This window comes from Diabrotica virgifera, chromosome 6, assembly GCF_917563875.1.
Source record: "Diabrotica virgifera virgifera chromosome 6, PGI_DIABVI_V3a".
NCBI lineage: Eukaryota > Metazoa > Arthropoda > Insecta > Coleoptera > Chrysomelidae > Diabrotica > Diabrotica virgifera.
In genome coordinates, this window is record NC_065448.1 from 243,881,919 (window position 1) to 243,909,250 (window position 27,332).

Below are 27,332 nucleotides of genomic sequence, written 5' to 3' on the forward strand. Positions count from 1 at the left end.
AACATTGTTTTGTAACTTTGTTCTACGTAGCTTTAGGTATATGCATTGTTACATTTAATACGAAGAAAAGTTAATTGCCCTTAAAATGATCTCCTATAGAAGGCTGTATGGCTATCTTTAAGCAAGATATGGTTGTTCAAAGTTTTATACTTTTAATGATTTTTGATATATTTTACGATTATTTCTAAATTTCTTATTATAACGTTTTTTATGGTATATTTAAGTATATACATTGTACAATAAAAAAGAAAGCTTATTTTCTTTACTTTTGAAATGGTGTATCGTAAAAAATTCTAGGACTATTTTTAAACAAGATATGCTTTTTCAAAATGTGACATATACACATGCAAGGAGTCCTACTAAGTTGAAACCACATGGAAAACTTTTTTATTATTAACTTTATAAAAAAAATATTGTTTATAAAATACTTTGCATAGTATAAAACCTAAGATGCAATCATCAGATATAAAATTGTTTCAATAGAGTACGAGGTATATTAAAAAATATGAATTTCGCTCAAGAGTAAAGTACCTTTATATTTCACAATATCGAAAAGTGTTATTAAGAAAAGTTATTTGGAATTAAAAACTATGTTATAATATACAATTACATTCTTCTAATTGAAAAAAATAAAAAAAATTTAAAAATTTTCTCTAATTACGGATACCCTTGGATATTCTACGAAGATCTTGTTTAAAATAGTCCTAGAATTTTTTACAATACACCATTTTAATGCAAAGAAAACAAGCTTTACAATGTACATACCTAAATTTACAAGGAAAATATTCACAATGAGAAATTTAAAAAATAATCATTAAAAATATCAAAAATTATTAAAAGTATAAAACCTTGAAAAAGCATAGCTTGCTTATAAAGAGTCGTGTAACCTTATACAATAGACCATTTTAAAGATAATTGACTTCTCTTTCTACTAAATGTACCATTGCATATACCTAGAAATGCGTAGAAAAAAGATACAGAACAATGTTTCCGAAATAATGGGGAAAATGTCCCAAAAATGATCTGAGCGGCGAATTTTGAAAAATCCTATTTCAGAAACTATAAATCACAGAGACTTTTACCAAGCTTTATTTTAAAGAGGAAGAATAAAAGTTATTTTTCACTAAAGTAATGCCTATACCTATATCCCCGTGGAAAAAAGTTATGGGGCAAAAAACAAAATTGCTGCCTTTCGTGTTTTTTCCTTGCTTTTCATTTGAATATATTTCTGTAAAATAAAATATTTTTTACTTTAAGAGGTGACGCTTCGATAGTAAATTTAATCTGGAACAATTTTTCTGTAGACATATTTGTACCAAAATTGCATAGAACTTACCCTAATGCACCCTGTGCCTAGGGACTAATTCACCCCTTTCTCAAAAATGCACCCATTTAAATGGTAGCACTCAGCGGTTTTTTCAAATTTAGAGATCCATTGACCATATGAGACAATAAAATCCCGTTAACGTTGTAGTTCCTTTTAGCTCTCTTATTTTGAACATTATCAATAGCCTAATTCTCATCCGCTGCTTGCCCGCGACTTGTTTGATATCATCTGCCCATCTCTTCTGCGGTCTGTCTACTCCTCGCCTGTTCTCTCTTGGTCTCCAGTTTGTTAGTCTCTGTGTCCATTTTTCGGGATTATCTCGGGCAACACGTCCGACCCATTACCACTTGATCCTTGCTATTCGTTCTGCGCCTTGCTTTACGGTAAAGCTAGCTGCCCCACTGTTTCTCGGAAACGGCTGCAGCAATAAATTATTTCTTTTCATAATAAATTAGCAGTAAATTAGTAATTAATTCCTTGGGGTTGAATTTTCTACTTTCATCATTTTTTCGGGGGTGAGTTTTGCGCTAGGGGATGATGGGGTAGTTTTTTGGGATTGGTTAATATATCAATCAAGAGCAATTAATTAGCAATAAAATATGTATAGTATTTTTACTACAAAAACGTTATTACGTAGGTCAAAATTTTTGACGTAAGAGAACTGTCAAAACATTAGAATGTGACTTTTCATTATTGCCATGTTTATTATAAACATGGCAATAAAGAAAAGTCACATTCTAATGTTTTGACAGTTCTCTTACGTCAAAAATTTTGACCTACGTAATAACGTTTTTGTAGTAAAAATACTATACAATTGGATATGGTAATTGAGTCAATACTCGCAATCTTTAGTTTGTATTTTTTATTAGTTGTTATGTAATCATGGGGCAACCGGTTTCGAGTCTTACAATATATGACTCATCATCAGGCCCAGTACAAAAAGTCTTCTCTATACAAACTACAAGCTAAAAAACACAAAACGAGAGACATGTACACATATATATAAAACATGAAAAACAACTTTGTCTTGGTTTCAATCACATAAAATAAAGCCAAGCAACTGTTTAGTATTGAACTCAACAGTCCATATCGTGTAAAATGAGACATTATATCATTGGGAGCGACCAATCTGATGAAAAGTGCTTGGTATATAATTTGATATATATACTACCATCAATCCTTAACTAGTCAAGGGTCGATGGAGTCCTGGTAAGATAGTATGCGATCAAAAGACATAATACATACTTTCTTTAGTAAACGGTATCTACTTACATAACAGCCATAGAAACTGTTCCACAGCTAAAGATGTACCTGGAAGTCACCAGCCCCATAAGAAGAGTTGACCAGCCCTTAGTCTCTTAAATTGTTAGTTAAGTGCAATTTGGAACCGTACAAGAAATTTTTTTACTGTGTTCCCAGTGGTGTGTGTTATTTCTCGTAAAGAATCTTTTCTCTTTTTTAAGAGAAATAACACACACCACTGGGAACACAGTAAAAAAATTTCTTGTACGGTTCCAAATTGCACTTAACTAACAATTTAAGAGACTAAGGGCTGGTCAACTCTTCTTATGGGGCTGGTGACTTCCAGGTACATCTTTAGCTGTGGAACAGTTTCTATGGCTGTTATGTAAGTAGATACCGTTTACTAAAGAAAGTTTGTATTATGTCTTTTGATCGCATACTATCTTACCAGGACTCCATCGACCCTTGACTAGTTAAGGATTGATGGTAGTATATATATCAAATTATATACCAAGCACTTTTCATCAGATTGGTCGCTCCCAATGATATAATGTCTCATTTTACATGATATGGACTGTTGAGTTCAATACTAAACAGTTGCTTGGCTTTATTTTATGTGATTGAAACCAAGACAAAGTTGTTTTTCATGTTTTATATATATGTGTACATGTCTCTCGTTTTGTGTTTTTTAGCTTGTAGTTTGTATAGAGAAGACTTTTTGTACTGGGCCTGATGATGAGTCATATATTGTAAGACTCGAAACCGGTTGCCCCATGATTACATAACAACTAATAAAAAATACAAACTAAAGATTGCGAGTATTGACTCAATTACCATATCCAATTGTATAATGGACTCGCATTGGCAACCCTTTCATCAAATAAAATATGTCGTTAAAATGAGCCCTGTACTCCTTTTCATTGTCGAGATATAGGGTGGGTGCTGCTAGCTTTACCGTAAAGTTAGCAGCACCCACTGTTTCTCGGAAACAGCTACAGCAATAAATTTTTGCTTTCGGTAATAAATTAGCAATACATTAGCAATAAATTATAGTCTTAGTCGAAATTCGGTCTTATAAAATGATGCTGCTAACTTTACCGACATTCAGTGAACAGTGTTCGTAATATCAATAAAGTAATATTCGTAATATTAATAAATAGATGTTCATCCATTCAATAAACGTAATACATTGGATCAACTAATAGGTCTGGATCCCGCGTATGAAAAAAAAGTTGATTAATAGCAAGCTGAAAATTTGTTAATAGCTTAAGGGTGTCTAGTCAGACATGCTAATAGATAAATGGGAAAAAGAACATGTGTTTTCTTATGATATATGCATTTTGAAGGTGAACATTTTCTCTTAATGCAGGATAATGCTCAGCCGCATATAGCCAGGACCATAGCCACCTTTACTTTACAAGCCATGAAGAGAAAAGGCAACGTCGCAATTGATGACGTCCGTAGTCTGACTTTCGGACTACCGCTTTCGTAACTACGATTTTAAAGTACAAATTCTGGTAAAATTTATAGTATTTTTTGAGTCGAACAAGAAAATATTATTAATTGGAAGTTTGTACAAAATAATATTAAAAGTAATTTCTTGTAAGTAACGTTTATCATACAAAAAAAAACCAATAACCAGAATATAAACGGGATTCATTTTTTTCGAATCCTAAGAAAACTAATAAGTATTTTCCAAAAATTTAAACGCAGAGTGAAAGATTACGTTAGGACCAAAGACCCAAAGTCCCTGAAAACTTCTATGTTTATTTTAACCCATCAAGTGAATATTAAATTAAAATCGTGTGTGAAAATGAACGTTCCTACTTATACATACTTCAACTTTCCATTTAGTACACATTTTGCACATGATGGATTTGCAGTTTTCAGCTGCACATCTCTTTTTTTTTCTATCAGGGGTGTTTGTTAAGAAATGTCCTATATTGTCAAAACGCACGTCACCGGAAACTCTGGCGACCCCCTTGGTTTGCCGGATTCTGTACCCGTGACAAATGTTTTCATAATATCTCGCTTGAGCTAAAGCTGCGTCATAGTAAGCCTTTTTTCTTTTTAAATTCCAACTGCTTTGCACTGAACAGTCAATTAGCCAAGTAAAAAAGCACCATCACCGTTTTTTTTACGGATTCCTATACGATATCTGGATATGTTTTGGTTCATAAGATCAGTGCCTCCCATTGCAGAATTATATTTCGCAATAAATTGAGGTTTGTCTATGTGTACGTTCTTTTTATCGACCTGGGAATAGCGTTTTACTTCATTCACAGGTGAAACCCCATATGAGGTTGATGCGACGGTCACTATGGTGTTATCAGCCCACCTTTGAGTTACACCTTCCACAACCCAAGTAGGTTGTGGAAAATGTTTGCTTGTTGCTTCAATATCGCCACGAACTCAAATGACTTTTGTCAAATCAACTTTTAAATATTCTTCATCCCCAACACTTTCAAAATCTATTTCCTCAAATGGACCATCTTTGCTCCCCAGTCGCTCTTCTTCTGTGTTATTCTTGTTAGAAAGAACAACCTCGGCCTGTGAGCGAAGTTGATCTTTTGACAAATTATCGACCACCGTCCATTACCATCTTCCTCGCCTGAGTCTTCAGCTGCCAGCTCACCCTCTGTAGGCTCAATGTAGATTTCGACCACTTCTATGTCATCATCGTACGTAATTTCTAATGCCTCTTCAAGTGTTAATCCGTTTCTAAAAAAAAACAGTATATTATAAAAGTCGGTAATAGCGCGTCCTAGCGTTGCCGTATGGCAACACTCATATTTGGGATATAATATAACAAATAAAAACTAAAAGAATTGGTCTCACAATATTGAGTATTTTAAACACGTTATTTTGACTTTATATTTTATTAATTTCAAACACGTATACGAATTTTTAGTATTATTATTTTACTTACGCAAATCTGACGTCCATCTTGAAGTAACAATTTCACAAAAGCTCTCACAAACAACTGATTTGACAAATTAATTTTCGTTTTAGTGACACCCTAAATTAGACAAACAATCTAATAACGTTAACATAATAACTAGTAGCAAATTCTGTGTTTTTCGGTCTCAACTTTTCGTGTAAAAATTAATATTTTAAACAGTGTTTTGCGTTGCCATATGGCAACGCCAGTCTTTGATGGGTTAATAAGTTACAGGGATGAAAAACTAAGAAAATTTAGTGTGATTTTTAGTTTCAAATATGTTATTAAAAAAAACGTTTTATTCATTCTAAGGGACTTTTGGCCCTCGGTAATAAAGTAATATTTTATTCTGCGTTTAAATTTTTCAAAAATACTTATCAGTTTTCTCAGAATTCGAAAAAAATGATTACTTTTAAAGTACAGGCGTCAAAATTTTTCATTTTGTTGCTTTCCCCTTAAAGTTTGTCGCACTTATTTAGAAACACCCTGAATTGATAAAGAACAAATCTAGTTGTTAAACATAAGCAAATTAATCAAAAAAACAGAATGTTAAGAAAACCGGAGTCTATAGTTTGGTTTAAATTTCAGTATTTTTTAAATGCCCGGTACACCATAAAAATTTAACTGTTTACCAACAATATTATTACAGCGGTATTGTTAAAGAATTAGGCTATAACATGTTATAAAAATCACTTAAATCTGCCAACAGGTTTAGGAAATATGAGACATTAAAAATGACAAAATTTTTAACTGGACGGATTTCTATATGCACGCAAGTTTATATAAAAATATATTATATTGAACTAAAATCATCTTAATAACATACCTTTTAATGTTCTTTATAATTTGGAGCACGAAATATTGTAAAATATTTCAGTTTCTCTGTAAATACAGTGAAAATTATTTAAAAACAAATGAGAACTGTCAGAATTAATCGGTCTACCAATAGATGTTGCCAAGTTTCAACTTCATGGCTTGTTAAGTAAAGGTGGTTATGCCAGGACATAAATGCAATACGTTACAAATTTACAGTTACTAGAGTGGTCTCCTAGAATCCCAGACCTTAATCCTATAAACCATTTTTGTGAGGGAGAACTTGGAAATGGTAGTTAGGCACAATTATGGTAAATTTTAAAAAGCGGTAGCGTTTGAACAGGCACTAATAAACAAGTGAGAACAAATACCGCAAAACTGCATTGATGCTTTGATCCAGTCTGTCAGAAAAATGAGAGCTATTATTCGACATCTGGGTGAAAATACTCGATTTTAGTACCCATATTTTAGAAATATTTTATGATTTTGATTTGAAAATATCTTATTTCGAAATAAAAAAAATATAAATTTTTATTTGTTGTCACATTAGTCAATATCTTGGAATTTGTTTTTTGTTTTATGGTTTGTTATTGAACATACAATAAAAACAGTATATTGTAATTGAAGTTTTTCCAATATTTTTTGCTTTACTTAATATAAATTTAGTGTCCGGTTACTTCTGAGGGTTAATGTACTTTTAATAGTTGGTATACTGTGTATTTTATATTAATTTCACGCTTAATTTCTACGTTATTCTCTGTTTTCACGTTATTTTTTGTATTTACAAACGTAAACAAAAACAATTTCCCGAATTACGACAAAAACCATTCATTTTGATTCTTTGTTGTCTACCTAACTTGTAACTTGTACCAGAAGCAGAAATTCCAACGTCACTGGTGTTCTTGAACCGAAACAAATGAACATTTCATGCTCATTTATCGTAGTTAGCCGTGAACTTCACGGAAAACCGAGACCGACATCAACGTTGGCTGACCGCACCCGGCCGCCTGAATAAAACCGGACACAAGAAGACATTTGCATTTTAATTCAAAGACAATAAACGTTCCCCGAATTTATGGCGTAAAACAATCGCAAAATCCTTTGTAAGGCCCTTTGGAGAGCCGATTGTTTTGAGGGATTTTCCCAGCTTCCTATTACAAGCGTTTATTTTAGGGGATCATAAAAAGTTATCTGTTGCTTGCTGACACAAAGTCAGTAAATTTTATTCTGTTAGCTAATTTTTTTTATTTATATATTCATTATATGCGAGGAGTTTTACAACAGAATCATTAGTACAAGTGACAGTGTCGTGTATATATGTATATACAGGGTGCGCCAAACCTCTGGCTTGCCTAAAACTGCCCATGGTACTAGATCAAGAGTCTTTGGGCAACATTGCAACTATAATAAATCTTACAGCCTAGATCAATATGCAACTTTGTGAAGTTTTTGCTTTGGTGGTCTGCATTGATGAAATCAGAGGAGTGCATGGGAATGAACGAGCAAATATGGTGGCAAAACAAGGATCGTGACAAACTATTGAAGGCCCAGAACCTTTTTGTGACATCACTAAAGGTGCTACGAAAATCGAGGTTAAGAAATGGCTGATAAGGAGTCATAAAAAAATGGAGTCACTTAAGGGCAGATTCAGACTAAATAAATAATTAAGAATATCAATAAAAAGTTTCAGAACAATTTGATGAACCTCAATAAACGAGAGACCAAACCGGTCACTGAAATTGTGACTGGATATTTCCGTTTAAGAAATCACCTATAAAAACTAGGTAAGGTGAATTAACCATGGTTCAGAAAGTGCGAAATGGAAGAAGAGACTGCCATACACATACTATGCCATTGCAGTGTGCTAGGTGATGTAAGGTAGGACTTCACTGGTCAACTGAGGTTTGGACCAGAAGAGATCCTAAAACTACAATAAAAATACTATTGGCCTTCGTTGAGGCTACGGAATTTATTGAAATTTAAAGAAAAAAGAAAGTACGGTACCAAAGTAGAGACAGAATCGGTCAGAACATCACCATTGATGACTTTAACTTTGAGCGCGTTAGAGAATTCAAGTATCTTAGAACAACAATAACTGAAGACAATAACGCATCACAAGAAATAAACAATAGGATACAGGCCGGCAACAGATTTTTTTTGCCCTCCAAAACCTTATAAAATCGAAACAACTAACGAAGATACAAGTCTATAAAACAATCATACGACCCGTTGTGATGGATAGAAGCGAAACGTGGACGATAACAAAGGCAAACGAAGAGAGACTACTTGCTCGGGACAGAAAAATCCTAAGGAAGATCTTTGGTCCTGTGCTGGATGAAGCATGAGGACAATATAGGATAAGAACTAACAAAGAGCTCGAAGAACTTTACCCAGACGCCAACATCATAATAGAAATAAAGTCCAGAAGACTCTAATGGTCAGGTCACCTCAGAAGACATTCTGACCGAAGAACGGTAAGACTGGTGTAGAAGTCCCAACAGGAAGAAGACCACGCGGACGCCCTCTACTCCGGTGGCGAGATAATATAGCAGGAGACCTGAACACTATGGGCGTGGAGAATTGGATGTAGGTTGTTCAAGACAACAGGAGAGACACATCAGTGACATTTTTGACGATGCTTCTCGAGAAAATGCTCCAAATATTACCTATGACAACCAATTAGACAGAGGTCCCAGTATACTGAAGTCAGAAGTCATAAAAGCAATACAACAAGCCAAAAACAATAAAGCACCTGGACCAGATCAAATCCCTGTTGAGCTACTTAAACTTTTGGATGAGGAAAACATTACCTACTTGACTACTTTCTTTAACAAAATTTACAACGAAGGAAAAATACCAGATGATTGGTTGGAGTCACTGTTTATAACATTACCAAAGAAAAGCAGGCCCACCAAATGCAGCGATTTTAGACTAATCAGTTTGATGAGTCACACACTTAAGATACTTTTACGTATTATACAAAACCGAGTATTCTTTCTGTGCAAAACTAGAATGGGTAATAAGCAATTTGGATTTAGAAATGGTCTAGGAACTAGAGAAGCACTATTTTGTATGAGCGTTCTATTACAAAAAAGTTGTGAATTCCGAAAGAACGTTTATGTTTGTTTCATCGACTTCGAGAAGGCATTCGACCGAGTACAACATGATACAGTTTTCGATTGCCTGCAGGCAGCAGGACTTGACCACTACGATATAAGACTGCTGAAATACTTATATTACAATCAAGTAGCCTCTATCCAAATTTTAGACAGTCGTACTGAAAAACTGCCGATAAAACGTGGAGTACGACAAGGTTGTGTTTTATCACCCACCCTTTTTAATCTGTACTCTGAAGAAATCTTTAAGGAGGCTTTGGATGGCAGACAAGAGGGAGTAAGGCTAGGCGGAGAAGTAATCAACAATATTAGATACGCTGACGATACAGCCATTCTTGCTGAAAATTTACAAGATCTTCAGACACTACTAAATCTAGTCAGTGAAGCAAGCTATCGGAGAGGCCTTAAAATCAACATTTCAAAAACAAAGTGGATGGCAGTTGGAAAGATTAATATAGATCAAGGTCAGCTTTCTCTTGATGGAGAGGAGTTAGAACGGGTAAATCATTTCAAATACCTTGGCAGCTGGTTAAATGTAAATTGTGACTCTGATGAAGAGATAATAACTAGGATCGAAATATCACGGAAGGCTTTTATGACCTGGAAACCAGTTTTATGTAATAGAAACCTGTCGATAAATATTCGAAAGAAGGTGCTGAAATGTTATATGTGGTCTATCCTATTGTATGGTTGTGAGACATGGACGTTAAAAACCACAATGCTAAACAAAATAGAAGCATTCGAATTGTGGTGCTATCGACGAATCCTAAAGATATCGTGGGTTTCGCGCACTTCCAATGAAGATGTTCTTCAAATGATGAATTCGGAACGTCTGCTCATAAGCATCATAAAGAGGAGAAAAACAGAATACTTCGGCCATATAATTAGAGGACCTAAATGCCATCTGCTTCGCCTTATAATACAAGGAAAAGTGGAGGGAAAGAGATGGATTGGTCGAAAGAAACTTCCATGGCTGCGTAATATTAGACAATGGTGTGGCTGCACAGTAGAAGAATTATTTCGCGCAGCAGCCGATAGAGAGAGATTTCAGGAAATTGTAAACATGATGACGGCCAACGTCTGAATACAGACACGGCACCTAAAAAAGAAGAAGAAGATGTTCAAGACAGAAAACAGTAGAGGAATTTTGAGTCGGCTAAAACCCACGAAGGGTTGTAACGCCACGGAGTAAGTAAGTAAGGTACAAATGCACAAAGCCCTTACGACCAAGTGTTAGAGACTAACGAGTCGCGCCTTAAGAAGAAGTAGAAATTTCCCGAATTTGAGATGTTGAATGGATTCTTTGGCTTGACATCAATATCGGCATTTGTCATTTTGGACCTGAGGATATTTGACAATGTAGTTCAGGTAATTTCTAGTTGGAATAACCTGATCCTGAATAGCTAAAGTAGGAAACCCTCTGTCTCGGGAAGCATCTTTCCTGATACCAACCAATAGTTCAACACTGTATTGTCTTAGTTATTATTTTACTTATTATTGTTAAGAACTGAACACATAGACTTGAAACATATTAAAATATATTGGGTTACCCAACATTATAGAAAACAGACCATGAGAAAACAATTCAAAAATACAAGTCCCTAGGAATATGGCAAAACAATAGTTTTAACAACGCCAGCGAAATTAAAACACGTATCACAATGGAAGGCAGTACATAACATTCGTCAGAATGAAAATATATTTCTGATGCATAAAACCGTAAAACTAATTAAATCTTCGCATGCTCAAATTTTACGTACATTTATAAAATAGATGCATAAAACAGCGGCATGAAAGATTTATAGTATAAAAATTTCGGTTTTTATTTAATTTGTGTCTAAATAGAATATCACTGAATATGCGTAAGTCCAAAATTACCATTTTGTTGTCAGGCAGAAGTCACTAAATATTTGTTTTCTCAGATTTGTTATTTTGGACTTAGTGACTTTTTCTGCGACGACGACGATATTTGATAGGAGTTTTAGCTCAGTAAATGAACGGGAAATTCGGCGATACCGTGTAATTTTCAGGGGCAACTCCGAATTGCATGAAAATTTGGATTTAGGTTATACTTATCCTTCACTTCAAAGTTGAAATTGTGCCGTTGGTTGCTTTTACTTGGGGGGGTGACAGTCACCCCTTCTAATGGGGGAAACATATGTTCAAGATAAAACCGGAAATGGATAAACTGACTAATTTTAAGCAACTTTTGTTCTATAGAGTTTTTTAATTAAGTCAATACTTTTCGAGTTATGTGCCATTGAAAATGTTGATTTTTCGACAAGAAAACTACGTTTTCAGACGGTTTTTCGCAAATAACTTAAAAAGTAAATATTTCATCGAAAAAAATATCCTTAGTAAAAGTATAGCTTATCAAAAACCCCAAAAAATGGTGTATCAGTAAAGTCTATCAATCAAATAAAAACAAAGTTATAGCTCATGAAAAATACGTTCTTATTCGTCTAATTCCAAATCGAATATTTCAAGGTGAAATCACCGAAAAATTAAGCACTTTTCGGGAAAAACCCGATTAAACTTTTTTAAAGTGTTTATAAAAAGCCTTGTTTTAATTTTTAAACAAAAGTTTTAGCATTAAAAATAAGCGAATTACGCTCAAAATAAAGTTGGCCCTCTTTTTTTTTGTAAAACATCATGAAAATCTCGCCGTTAGGGTGGGCCGAAAAAATATTTTTTTATCCGATCGAAACGGGGTAGGTTTTAAAAGTTGTATTTGGGGTCCTAAATGAAAACTGCAAAATATTTTTGCTGAAAAAAAATATCTTCAGTCTGCGCATTTGACTTAAAATTTCAGTTATTTTGGTAAAAAGTAACTTTTTGGAAATAATTTTGTACACATTAAGAAATGAGATAGAATGACCGGGTAGCGTTATATATGTTTGTTAACACTAATAGCATAACCCCAAACAGTTTCATTTGTCTTATGCAACATCTTCAGTGTGCGCAAGAACCACCAATTTACTTGATTTTAAGGTTAAATACAATATTTTTATACCACTTACCTTTTCTAATATTTGAAGTCTAGTTGTTTTGAAAAGTCTACAGTCAGCTTTTTTCTGTACATTTATCGACGAAAATATATCATCATTTATGCAACTCTTCGCTACTTCATAATGAACTACCCAGGACCCACCACGAGGAGGTGGTTGCATGTCGAGTCCCACCCGTGCCCTTCCTTCCATCCAACCATGAGAGCACGTTGTTCTTTTTGCTTAGGCTTTGAACTCTTTCTTAGAGTCAAACTTAGGCCTTATTGCTCTGTCAAATAGTCTAGTTCTGATTATTCCATCCCTTTTCTTTTCATCGCACACTTGTAGTGCTGATCGTGTGACTTCTTTTACTGCTCTTTCGACAGCTTGAGTATGTGTTGGTAATTTTCCCAGTACACCTTCTGCAAGAATATCTAACACGCCGTCAACCAATATTCTGTTGAGGTCCTCTTCTGATAGATGCATGGTAACAGGGGGCTCAATTACATCCATAAACTGCAATTCAATTAAATCTACGTATTCTTTGGCAGAAAAATTTATTTTAGGAATTTCAAAAAGTCGAACTCTTTCTCTGTCGTTTTTTCTTCTGGCTTTTAATATTCGTCTGATCGCAAGCTGACGAATGTGTTCCCTGTCATCGAAGAGCATTGCCACAAGCATATTTCGGGGTGTGCTAAGTATGCATTATTTTGAATGCACTTATGAATCACTTTCTTTTGTTCGTGTGACATATATAATGAAAAGTCCAGCATTTTCCAAAGGCTGCTTGAACCATCCTTCAGTTTGTGATTGCATTTGATAGTGAACCTTGGAGCATAAACTAAGGCAACATATTTGGCTAAATCTTTCAACTGATCTGATGGTGAACTAGATGAATCGGAGTACACGGTTGGCAGTTGTCACCCACCGTGCATGATTCAACTTTCCAGGACTTCTATCCCCAAATCCTGGTGGTGATTCCCCTTTAGTAACTATTCTGCATATGTCGTATAAATATATCTGATCCATACTCAAATCTACTTTGTTTAAATCTGGAAGCTGTCGAAAAAGCAATAAAAGAAGTCACACGATCAGTACTACAAGTGTGCGATGAAAAGAAAAGGGATGAAATAATCAGAACTAGACTATTTGACACAGCAATACGGCCTAAGTTTGACTCTAAGAAAGAGTTCAAAGCCTAAGCAAAAAGAACAACGTGCTCTCATGGTTGGGTGGAAGGGAGGGTACGGGTGGGACTCGACATGCAACCACCTCCTCGTGGTGAGTCCTGGGTACTTCATTATGAACTAGCGAAGAGTTGCATAAATGATGATAGATTTTCCTCGATAAATGTACAGAAAAAAGCTGACTGTAGACTTTTCAAAACAACTAGACTTCAAATATTAGAAAAGGTAAGTGGTATAAAAATATTGTATTTAACCTTAAAATCACGTAAATTGGTGGTTCTTGCGCACACTGAAGATGTTGCATAAGACAAATGAAACTGTTTGGGGTTATTCTATTAGTGTTAACAAACATATATAACGCTACCCGGTCATTCTATCTCATTTGTTAATGTGTACAAAATTATTTCCAAAAAGTTACTTTTTACCAAAAAAACTGAAATTTTAGGTCAAATGCGCAGACTGAAGATATTTTTTTTCAGCAAAAATATTTTGCAGTTTTCTTTTAGGACCCCAAATGCAACTTTTAAAACCTACCCCGTTTTGATCGGATAAAAAAATATTTTTTCGGCCCACCCTACTCGCCGTGTTTAGCTCCCCAAATGAAATTAATCGCTACCGCTTTACAAACAATTTACTTACCTATCTATTTTTTATATGATCTGTCAGTCTCACCGGTTTAAAGTGTTTATTTTTGAAAGGGTTATAATTGAGAAAGCTTGAATGGGTCACTAATCACGAGCGTATGCAAATTTTGAACAGCCATATCTTAACCAATTTTTGTCTTACGGAGAAACAAAATAAAACTAGCATATTTATAATAGCAAAATCTACATTTTTTTACTCTTCAAGATTTTTCTTATCACTAATACTTTTTAAGTTATTTTGAAAAAATGAAATTTTTCAAAAATTTTTAGAAAATTTTATTTTACTGTAAAACCAAACGTTTTCAAAAATAAGCCCTTCAAACCAATCAAACTTACAGGTCATATAAACAATACACATACAGTTAAAATAAATGGTAAAGCCAAACGATTCATTTCATTTAGGGTGCTACATAGAGGGAGGTTTTCACGATTTTTTTAACCAAAAAAAAAGGGCCAACTTTTTTTCAGTGTAACTCGTTTATTTTTGATGCTGTAAACTTTTGTAAAAAACAAATAATAAGCCTTTTTCGATACTTTAAAAATGTTAATAAGGTTTTCCCGAAAAACGCTTCTTTCTTCGGTGATTTCGCGTTGAATTTTTCGATTTGAAATTAGACGAATAAGAATGTATCTTTCATGAGCTACAACTTTGCTTCTACTCAATTTGTAGACTTTACTGGTACACCATTTTTTTCGTTTTTTTGTAGGCTACACTTTTACTAAATATATTTTTTTCGATAAAATACTTACTTTTGAGTTATTTGGGAAAAACTGTCTGAAAACGTAGTTTTTTTGTCGAAAAATCAACATTTTAAATCGCGAATAACTTAAAAAGTATTGACTTACGTAAAAAACTTTATAGAACAAAAGTTGCTTAAAATAAGTCAGTTTATCCATTTCCGACCTTATTTTCAACACGCGTGTTTCACCCCCCGAGAAGGGGTAAATGTCACCCCCCAAGTAAAAGCAACCAACGGCCCAAATTCAACTTTGAAGTGGAGGGTAAGTAGAACCTAAATCCAAATTTTCATGCAATTCGGACTTGCCCCTGAAAATTACACTACAAAACGGTTATTTATGGGCTATTTGTATTGTGTAAACTTCGTAAAACACACTTTAAAATGTTTTTTTATATAGGTACGTTAATATTATCTACTTCTTAAAATAAGAAAGTCTTCTCAAACCCTGTATTGAAAACATGATCTGCGCAATGTTTAGGATAATTTTTTATATTCAGGATACTAGTTTGTGTAGTATCCTACATTTAAAACTACTACTTCATACAAAAGTGATCTTCTCTGTTTCCCTCCATCCATCCAACATATAGCTCTATAACCTAATTCTACCCTTGGCCTCCCTGAGTAATCCTCTCCATTCGTTACGGTATGTAGCCATTTTCCTACACTATCGACCGTCAAGAATCTTTCTTGCATCTTCATCCATACCATTCTCCCATCGTTTTCTCGGTATCCCAGTAATCTTTTCCCCTGCATTATTGCACTCAACAGCTTTTTTGGACACCGGTTTTCTTCCATCATCAATAATGGCCTGCTCGTTAAAGATGCTCTAGTCGAACATACTGAGATAAAGCTTCTTTATATATTATATATATGTACATACATATTTAATAACACTTATCTCTGATTCGCCACATGTTATTCCAATTTATATAGCATAGTCTTTTTCTCAGTACCTTTCTTTCGAAAATTCCCATGCGGTTTACATATTTTTGAATTAATATTATATAATATGAAGTTTTCGATCCATAGCTCACTATCGGTCGCATTATAGTCTTTTGCACTCGTACCTTAGTCCTTTGATGTACGTTTCGTATTCTCTATTTCCACTTATTGTATTTTGGAGAATTGTGAATGACTATTCAAAAGTTAAACAATAATCTATATTGTAAGTTACTGCACTACTTGTAATATTTTGTCTGTCTGTTAATGTCACTATATTCTGATGCTGTATTGGTAATACTGGCTTGGGTTAGTAATCTCATAAATCTATCTATAAGGTCAATAATCTACTTAAATTTTTTATTTATTTAATATTAGAATATAAAAATTTATTGCCGAATAAAACGTTGGTATAAAATGCCCTAAATTATAGTCTTGTATTTTTATTTTTTACTTTATATTCTTAATCAATTCACACCTTGTTTCTTGAATATTTAAATTGCAAAAAAGAGCAGAATTTTTTAACTTAATATGGGTATTCAACTTTCATTAAATTTTGAACCACAATGATTGGTGTATTGAAGATTACATTTTTCATTAACTAATGCTTGACGTTTCAATTTCCACTTTTAAAATCTTCTCAAAAAAAGGATAATAATTCTAAAAATTGTGGCAGATTTTATAACCTGATTTTTTGTTATATTAGAAAAACCTAATACATACTTAAATTACACATGCCACGAGAAAATAATTTCAGAACCTTGCTAAATATTGATTATTAAAATATGTATAAGAACAACCCATTATTATTCTCAAATTTTATAGCATTATTAAAACATGATAGGTACCTACAATACAAGTATGAAATTAAGGTCATAAATAAAAATTATAACCAAAGTATCATACAAATTATGACCGCAAAACAAAACAAAATATATTTTTATTGGTAGTAGGTAAATAATATATTTACTATAATAATAAAATTGTTCAACAATCATAATAAATTATTTTTATTTAATAATTTAATAATTTTATTTAAAATATTCAATTTTAGCTACAATAATTTTCAAATGTATCTTTTTATACCAAATTTTCAATTACAATTCTTTTTTCCGGATAATATTTATATTGTTGTTCTGAAGCTATTTTCTTGTGGCATTTTTACAATTTTAACTATTTAGAATGGGAATAAGCCACAATATTATTAAAAAATGATTTTTATTAACGTTTCGACGCCCAAATCGGGTGCCGTTGTCAAAATACAAAATACTATTAATATAAACAAAAATGTTGTTGCTTAGTAAAAAATTCTTCTAATAATTTATTTAATTTGACTCATTTATATCGGCAATTCAGATACATATGATACATTTTAAAGTAGAAGACTTTAAAATGATATTGCCAATATTTATGAGTTGCGTTCCTGGGACGACTTTACTGAAAGATAGTTCATTCGATTACATGAAATCAACCCCAACTCAAGAATATCCGTCACAAAAAAATCATAGCATGTGATCTGTCTTTAAAAAGACAACCACATGCAACGGTGACATTAAAATTCTCGCGTTAGAGATCTCATAGTAAATCACGAGGGAAAACCAGGAAAAACCTCGTGATACTATCCCGACATCGTAAGTATTTGGTCTTACATTTAATTTACTCTCAAAATTAATACCAAATTCTGGCTTTACTATAATTTTGTTTAAATTATAAATAATATCAATAATACATGGGTATATAAGTAATACTAAAATATAAAATATGTACTAACTCGACTATTGACTTACTAATTGTGGTATTTTCTTTCTATTGACTTCCTCTTTCAGTATGGGTATCCACATCCTACTGCATTCCACCGAGGAATTTGCGACACAATTGGTTTCGTTTAGCATAATTAGAGCCGCTTCTTTGATTTTTCTCTTTTTACTATCTGTTTCTTTCAGGACTATAGTTGAATCTCTCCACTGAACTCTATGTTCATTATCCCATGCGTGTTGACATATTTGAGATCTATCAAATTCTCTATTTTTAATATAAGATTGATGTTCACTTATTCTAACGTTTAATGGTCTTGATGTTTCACCTATATAAAACTGTTCGCATTCACAAGGTATTTTATAAATACAATTCTTTGTCCTTTCTTGTTCATTGTTAGGTTTAGTTTTAGATAGAATAGATCTCAATGTGTTGGTTGTTTTGAATGTTGTTGAAATGTTAAATTTATTTCCTATTGTTTTAAGTTTCTCGCATAGTCCTTTTATGTATGGTATTGATATTTTCCTCGTATTATTTCTTGTGAATGTTGTAGGATCCCGTTCTATGTTGTTCTGTTCCATTCGATCCAATCTTGACAATTCCTTATTTATAAACGATAAAGGATAATCATTTTTTAATAAAACAGATGTTAAGAATTGTTTTTCTTCTAAAAAGGAATTTTCGTTAGAACAAGTAATTTTGGCTCTATCATATAAGGATTTTATGATTCCCTTTTTAACGTTGATGTTGTGATTTGATTTGTAATTGAGATATCTGTTGGTATGGTAGTGGTTTTCTATACACTTGAGTCTCATATCCAGTATCCTTCTTTAAGACTAAAACATCGAGGAAAGGCAGGGTGTTATTATATTCCTTTTCCATTGTAAATTTTATTGTCTCTTCTTGATCGTTTATAATATTCAGGAATGTATCCAACAATTCTGATCTATGAGGCCATATTGAAAACACATCATCTACATACTATCAATATTTATATTGCAAGATATAAAAATTACGTATACTATGAATTTAGTTTTATGAAACGAAGATATACAACAAATGCAATTTTTAATAAACTTACGTACATAGAAATCCGCCCACTTAAAAATTTGGTCAAATTTGATGTCTCGTATTTCCTAAACCTGTTGGCCAATTTAAGTGATTTTTTAATATGTTATAGCCTAATTCTTTAAGAATATCGCTTTAATAACATTGTTGCCAAACAGGTAAGTTTTTATTGTATACCGGGTGTACGAATCAAACTGTGTTTTTTCTCAAAGTTCGTTACACCCTGTGGAATATTCTAGCATTTATAAAATACTAAAATTAACACTCAACTATAGCCTCAGGTTTTCTTAACATTATGTTTTTTGACTCGTTTCCTTATGTTGGATAATAAAAAAGTTAAAAAAGTTAATAAAAGGGGTAATTCTGCATGAAAAATAATGACCTTTTGTTCTATAAACATATGTTTGCGAATGCTTCATTTTCGAGATACGTGGTGTTGAATTTTTTCTTACAAACTGACGATTTATTTATTGCTTTAAAACCGGTTGATATATACAAATAAATTTTGGTGGGTTTTAAGACGTAGTTATTGTACATTTTTGACATCAAATTAAGATTTTTATATTGACCATTGGCGTGCATACGGGTAATATTATCGGTCATATTACCCGTATGCGCGCCAATGATAAATATTAAATTCTTAATTTTGTGTCAAAAGATCGGCAATAACTATCTCTTAAAAGCTACCAAAGTTCATTTGCGTATCTGAACTGGTTTTAGAGCAGTAAATAAATCGTTAGTTTGTAAGAAAAAATTCAACATCCCGTATCTCGAAAACGAAACATTTGCAAACATACGTTTATAAAGCAAACTGTCATTATTTTTTCTTGCAGAATTACGACTTAAAGTTTGTCCCAGTTATTTAGAAACACCGTGTATTGATGAAGAACATGTCTAGTTGTTAAAGTACCTAATTCTTTTATTATCCAACATAAACGAATGAATTAAAAAACAAAATGTTAAAAAAACCTGAGGCTATAGTAGGGTTTTAATTTCAGTATTTTATAAATTCTGGAATATTCTACAGTGGGATACGAACTTTGAGAAAAAAACACAGTTTGGTTCGTTCTCCCGGTATACAATAAAAACCTACCTGTTTAGTAACAATATTATTACAGAGATATTGTTAAAGAATCAGGCTATAATATATTAAAAAAATCACTTAAATCGGCCAACAGGTTTAGGAAATACGAGACATCAAAAATGACCAAATTTTCAAGTGGGCCGATTTCTATGCACGTAAATTTAGTAAAAATTGCATTTGTTATAATCTTCGTTTCATAAATCTAAATTCATAGTATATGTAATTTTTATATCTCGCAATATAAATATTATCCGGAAATAAGAATTCTAATTGAAAATTTGGTATAAAAAGGGTACATTTGAAAATTATTGTAGCTAAAATTAAATATTTTAAATAAAATTATAAAATTATTAAATAAAAATAATTTATAATGATTGTTGAACAATTTTATTATTATAGTAAATATATTATTTACCTACTACCAAATATTTAAGTGGGCCGATTTCTATGCACGTAAGTTTATAAATCAAAATCATTATTACTTCGCTAATCCAATTTTTGAAATTTCCCAAAAGAGATATAATATGTAAATACCCTCGTCTCGGGTGGCGGCACTATTTTTTCAAGTACAGATTTAAGTACTTCAGAATAAAAAAAAATAGTCCCCAGAGTGTGCCCTCAAATTTCAAAATCAATGTTTTTAACATCAAAAAGTCTATATTTTCTTTGTAATTTAACATATCAATAGGCGTATTTGTCGCTTCTCATTTGTTTCAAGCACTTTTCTATTATAATGGTCGAAACAAATAATTAAGCGATAAAACAGCCCTATTATAAAATTAGCTAGCAATTAAGCCAAATCAAAGTATACATGATACTATATCAGTGTAGTAATGTGAACAACCACATTTTTCATGAAGCTGCAATAAATATGTTCTTTTTAAATCAAGTTTATTTTTTTAATATTTAAATTGCGGATATAATATTTAATCAAATAATTACAAAACACAAAATAAATTGTATTCTTCACCCACAGTTACCCACTACGTATTCTTCACCCACTACGAAAAATATTAAAAATTTACATTCTTATCCTGGATACATTTTTTGGTAATAAAACTGGCCATCTGACGCTTTAAATTTGGGTGTCGCCAAGGTCTACGCGCGTGATCTAGTTAAGTATAAATTAATCCTTCTTTCGAGAGAACACTATCAGTTGTATCACCAACGGAACCAACTCAACTTAAGACAACATGAACTGCTTGGTAAGACAATTTTTTTAAATTTTAAAATCAAACATAATAATATATAACAAATTTAACGAATATTTTTTATTTTATTATACCAGTTAGAAAGTATCAGTTTCCATTATTACAATGCATTCTAATAATTAAAAAAAATTATTTTGATTAGTAATTATTTACAATTAATAGTTACTTAAAAGTAAAAAATCTTGCATATTTGTCTGTTCCATCGTTTTTTTTTTTTTCGAAACATAACGTCACATTTTATCCCATGGGGTAAAATCTGTTTCTATACCGCCTGCGAACGTCAAAAATTCATAAATTATTATCATAGTTCATCACTCCTAGTTCTTAATAATTGAAGGAAAATATACTTTTTACCACAGAATAATGGGCCCACACTGATTTTATTTTGTTATACCAGTCATTATAATAATTAGCTTCCATTATAATTGCTTCTAATATTTATTTACAATTACTAATTACTTAAAATAAAAGTAAAAACATTTTATGTTTATTCGTTCTATCGTTTTTTCTTTCTAGATAATACCCACTAAAATACATTTATTTTTTTTTTCTATAACTGACATAAAATGTCACAATTAGTTTTGTTTTGTCGTCAAAAATTTATAAACTATTATTATCATAGTTGATCACTCATATTTATTATCAATTGAAGAAAAATACACTTTCCAATATAAAATAATGGACCCACAGTGTTAAGTATTTCATTTCTTGTGATAGTTCCGAAAAACATGCAAGCATTTTCTGAGAAAGTATTACATTTCTTCCTGAAGTGTCAATGATCAATGAATTTTGCGTTCACTTGCTCATAAATATGACTTCTTAGATCTTGCTGACAATATTTCGACCGAAGCCCCTTTTGCAGCCTTTGTTTAATTCTGGTGTCGTGCACGAAAATGAGATAGCAATATCCATTTCGCTCATATTTTACCAGATTTTGCTAAAATTTGACACATTTTTTTGTTATTTTAGTAGTTACGTAGATAACGTCCCCTACTTTCCTAATTATTCCTGGATGTTCTGATTTTTATTTTTTACGGCAAAATTGTTGTAACTTCTGGTGTTTCTGGTGAGTTATAGAAAAAATATTGTATTAAACACGGGCTATTGTATTAAATTTTAAGGCTATCATATTTACATCCCTCTGCTATGCGTCGGGGCGTAACTTTCAATTATCGCGCTTAATTCTCCTATTTTTGGCCCTTGTCTAATAAAAAATAACTACCAGTTTTTCTTGTAATCCATGAAGTTATTATCAATATAATGATTAAATAATTTACGATTTTTTTTACTAGTTTATAAAATTTATGTCTTATTTTATATATAATATAATTATGAAAATTATGAAATTTTGGTTTTTTTCTTAGTTCCACTTACTCTTCCTATTTTTCTAGTATTATTTTTGCTTTTATACTTCTTTTACTGTTTCAAACTACTTGAAATATCTGACAGAACTGTCTGACATTCAAATTTTATTACTTTATATTATATCTATCTATGTCTTGAGTATGAGCATTTTATTTTCTTTATTATAACAATTGTTACCATTCCATTAGATTATACAGTGTTTATTATTTCTGTTAGTTATGTTGTAGTATTTTCTCTTGTTTTATTGTTATGTTTCTAATCGATTAGTCTAAATGGGAAATAAGCCACAATTTAACTAAAAAAATGATTTTATTAAAGTTTCGATGTCCAAATTGGGTGTCGTTGTCAAAATACTAAATATTAATGAATATTATTTTGACAACGAAACCCGATTTGGACGTCGAAACGTTAATAAAATAATTAAATAATTTTTTTAGTTAAATTGTGGCTTATTATCTAATTTCTATTCAAAATTTAACAACAATTGACTTTAATGTTGGAATAGAAAAAAAATTTGTGGCTGTGTTACTCATTTTGTTTTCTTAATTTTTGCTATGGTTTCGTAATTTTTATTTGTTGTATGATTATTTTTTCATTCACCTATATTTTTATAGTATTCTTCAACTATGTAATAGTAAATTAATTAGCGTTGTAGTAGTATATATGAAACATCAGATACTTTATTGCCACACTGATTATTACTGACGTTCTTATAATTTACTAGTGAAATTATTAAATATTTATTTTAAATTTTTTATGCAGGCCTTTGTAGCTTTCTTCGCTGCTGTAGCAGCTACCTATGCTGCCCCATCAGCCACCATCGTGCAAGGACCAAGTGCCAGATCTACCTTGGTAGGTGCTGACGGTAGCGTTATCTCCTCTGTACAACCAGGAGCTTCAATCGTTGCCGAAGAACACCCAGGAGTAATTGCCCATACCGCCCCAGTAGTTGCTGCCGCCCCAGTAGTCTCAGCTTACTCTTCATACCATGCTCCATTGACCTATTCCGCTCCCCTAGTATCAGCTTACTCTCACCCCGTCCACGCAGCTTACTCTGCTCCAGTATTGTCAGCTTACTCTGCTCCAGTAGTATCAGCTTACTCCGCTCCAGTAGTATCTGCCTATTCAGCTCCAGTTGTTGGACACGGTTCCGTTGATACCGTTGTAGCTGGACCCTCTGGAACCATTGCCACCTCCAGGCATGGTGCCGGTCTTATTTCAGCTCACGGACTTTATCTTTAAGTTTTTGTAAATATTTGTATGATTATTGTAAAATAGTAAATATACATAAAAATAAATATATTGAGTATTATTTTTATTTGTGTTTGATAATTCTAGAGGTAGACTTTTCTGGCAATGAAAAAATGAAAATAAAAAAAATGAAAAAAGATTAAAATACAAAAACAGCACCAGAGCGTTAATCTATTTATATTAACAATTAGGCCAAGAATGTAATGGATAAATGGGTTAAAATAATACAATATGTAAGTGTAATATAACTAGAAAGCTTGGTCAGAATAAAAAAAAACCCATTTGCCTTCAGAAGTAATTTCACTAAATGGATTAAAATTACTCATAGTCCATGTAATGAAGCTTACAATAGAATGAAACCTCGCAATTTTTACAGAATGGATCGATTTGCTTGAAAATTTGAGAATAAGTAGTGGATAGTCCAAGGATCAAAATCTATATGATGTCGAAAGGCGCTTTTACCATGGGGGTGGTTGCCACCCCATCTCGGGGGTGGAAATTTTATATTATATTTAGACCGCAAAAGTTGGTAAAAACATTTATTCTAAGCAAAAAACGTTCTATACATTTTTTTGATCAAATCAATACTTTTCCGATTATTCGTTATCGAAAGTGTTAGTTTTATATCGAAAAAATCAATGTTTTTAATCAGTTTTCGGCTAATAACTCAAAAAGTTTTCTTTTATCAAAACAACTTTGCTTAATAAAAATGTACCTTTTAAAAAAATAAACAAATCTGGTTTTTTTCAATTTTTTTAAAACCCATAGTAATCGAGCTATAATTTTTTATATGTTAGCTCTTCTTCGTCAAATGCTAAATATTGTAGTATTAAAGTCAAACGACGGGAAAACTATGCATTTTTCGAGGATAACTCGTTGAAACTAATTTAAAGTATTTAAAAATATCTATCTACAGTAATAAAAAAAAGTCTCTACCTCAAAAATTAAGTAACTTATAATGAAAATAATGTCGGTCCCTATTTTTTCAGCAAAAAATTTATCAGAAACAACCCCCTTATCACCAACTTAATTAACATTAGTCATTGACCCTATTTGGTCTTCTTTATTTATGTATTATTAATAGGTTCTAGAAGTTTTACCGGCTTAAAATTATTAGTTTGTAATAAAATGGAGCTAAAAGCGAATAATTAATTTTTGTAGTTTGGTAAAAAATGCCATTTTCTTCGGAATAGAAAGATTAGCATCAGAGATACGAAAAAATGTTTAAATATGAAATTGTAGTTTCTTTAATTCCCAAGAACATGGTTTGCAAAAATTTTTCCTAAGGCAAAAATTGAGTGAGCTATTGACAATTAAATCTTGTAATAACATGCAAAAACCACCTTTACCAACCCATTCAAAGTCACTTCTTTTTGAGACTGAGGATTTTAAAAAGATTTAATATTAATAGCCTTATAGATCCCATAAAAACCTATAAAATTCTTTATCACAAAACTTTTTAAGATAAAAAATTAAAAAGTTACGTTCAAAAAAACAATATATTTTTTTTGAAAAAAAAAATAGAAATCCAATTGCAAGCATAATAATTTAAGTTAGCGGTGCTTTTAGTCATTGGCCTTATTCATTCTTCTTTATTTATGTATTGTTAATAGATTCTAGACGTTTGACTGGCTTATAATGATTAGTTTTTAAAAAACTGGAGTTAAAAGCGAATAACGAATTTTTGTAGTTTGGTAAAAAATGCCATTCTGTTCAGAATAGAAAGATTAGCATCAGAGATACGGAAAAATGATTTAATATGAAATTGTAGATTATTTAATTTCCAAGAACTTGGTTTGAAAAAATTTTTTCTAAGGCAAAAACTGAGTGAATCGTAAATGAGTATATATCGAAAAACATTGATTTTTTCGACATAAAACTAAGACTTTCGATGGCGAATAAATCGAAAACTATTAATTTTATCAAAAAAATGTATAGAACATTTTTTGCTTAGAATGAATGTTTTTATCAACTTTTCGGTCAAAATATAATAAAAAATTTCCACTCACGTGATGGGGTGGCAACCACCCCCAAGGTCAAAGCGCCTTTCCGCATCATATAGATTTTAATCCTTGGGCTATCCACTACTTATTCTCAAATTTTCAAGCAAATCGATCCATTCTGTAAAAATTGCGAGTTGAAAAGCTTCAGTTCCTGGACTATCATATTTTTTATATTGTCTAAAAACTGCATTTTAATTATTTTTTATATTCTGAAATAAGAGGTTAAACAAAACAAAATATGAAACTAATAGCAGTAGTTTTTCTGACAAAAAAATATCAAGTTATGTGTAATTCGGTAAAATATTTTTATCAAATAAAGAAAAATAGGGGAAAATTATAAAGTTTTTATTTATGATTTTTTTACACGTGCTGAAGTGAAGTAAATGAGGTAATGATATTTTAAATCGAAAGCGTAAATACGTAAAAGCTTATTAGGAAAAACTATAAAATTTTATATGTACTTCTCCAACTAAGACCATGTTACATTCTGCAGAAAATAATTATTGACTACATATAGGTGGCACAATGTATTCATCAAATGTAAATACTACTCCTTTAGATTAATTTAATATAGGTGTTCAGAGATTAAAAAAGAAATAGTTGTTATTATCATAAAACATTTTCCGATTCGTTCACTGGCTCATTACTAAGACGGTATCACTAATATTCCGTGACCCGTCAAAATAGCCCGGTCAAAACAGCCCCGTCAAAAAAGCCCCGTCAAAATAGCCCCAACACAAAATAGCCTCGACAAAATAGCCCGCAAACAAAATAGCCCCGACAAAATAGATCGCACACAAAATAGCCCCGGTCAAAACAGCCCCGGCTAAAATAGCCCCGGCTAAAACAGCCTCTTATAAACAATTACATAATTATTTATATAAGGTGTCCAAAAACTTTTTTGAAGTTATACTTCTTTACGGGCGTAATGACGGTGAAATTTTATATGGGAAAACCTAGCGACCGGGCGCATGCGCATTATAACTTTGTTCTGATTGGATGTTCAAATGACATGACAAAAATTATCCAATATGGCAGCTGTGGCACAGCTGTGGGACTGTGGTTTGGTTATAATGTATGCTTGTTGCGTTTTAAAATTTGTTGGAAGAGAAACAAACAAACAAAAAGTTAGTTAATGGTTATACTGCCTTTTTAAATAGTTTTCATATTATATTTTTGGACTTATTTACATAGAAGAGATGATTGTTGCATGCCAATGTGAAAGCTCATCAAACTGTGACTAGTATGAGTGCCGCAGATCTCGCTTATTCAGAGCTAAAGAATCTTTCACTGGTAAGTGTTTTATAAATAGTTGATCAAATTTTGTTATGATATTTGAACATAGCCACTTTGCACGACGCAAGTGATTGCGAAATTTATTAGTCGTTATACGGGCTCCGATACCTACCTTGAACCTACCAAAATACATAAGTAGTATGTAATACTTTTATTTAAATAATATTCAACTAATATATTGTTTTCTTACTCTATGTTTTGTTGTATTTTTTCAATTCTAAATCATTTCAATTCAAAATCAAAATAATTTGATTTGCATAAGTTAAAAATGTCAAAAGGTTAATCTGTTTAGTTAGACGATCTTCGCACATAATGATAAGCTGTCTCTGTGGCGAAGTTTTAATGCGGGTGACTCAAAATACA

The 27,332-nt window shown here is 32.0% G+C and overlaps 2 protein-coding genes across 4 annotated transcripts in view; both read left to right on the top strand.

Annotated features, from left to right (window-relative positions):
- LOC114336520 (ADAMTS-like protein 1) overlaps positions 1 to 27,332 on the top strand; it is a 1,384,970-nt gene that overhangs the window by 1,053,009 nt on the left and 304,629 nt on the right. The window lies entirely within an intron of this gene.
- Positions 20,916 to 23,717, top strand: LOC126887468 (cuticle protein LPCP-23-like). Its single transcript, XM_050655016.1, has 2 exons — positions 20,916 to 21,048; positions 23,182 to 23,717. Exons 1-2 carry the CDS (start codon positions 21,037 to 21,039, stop codon positions 23,659 to 23,661), a joined length of 492 nt encoding a protein of 163 aa, XP_050510973.1. The 5' UTR covers positions 20,916 to 21,036; the 3' UTR covers positions 23,662 to 23,717.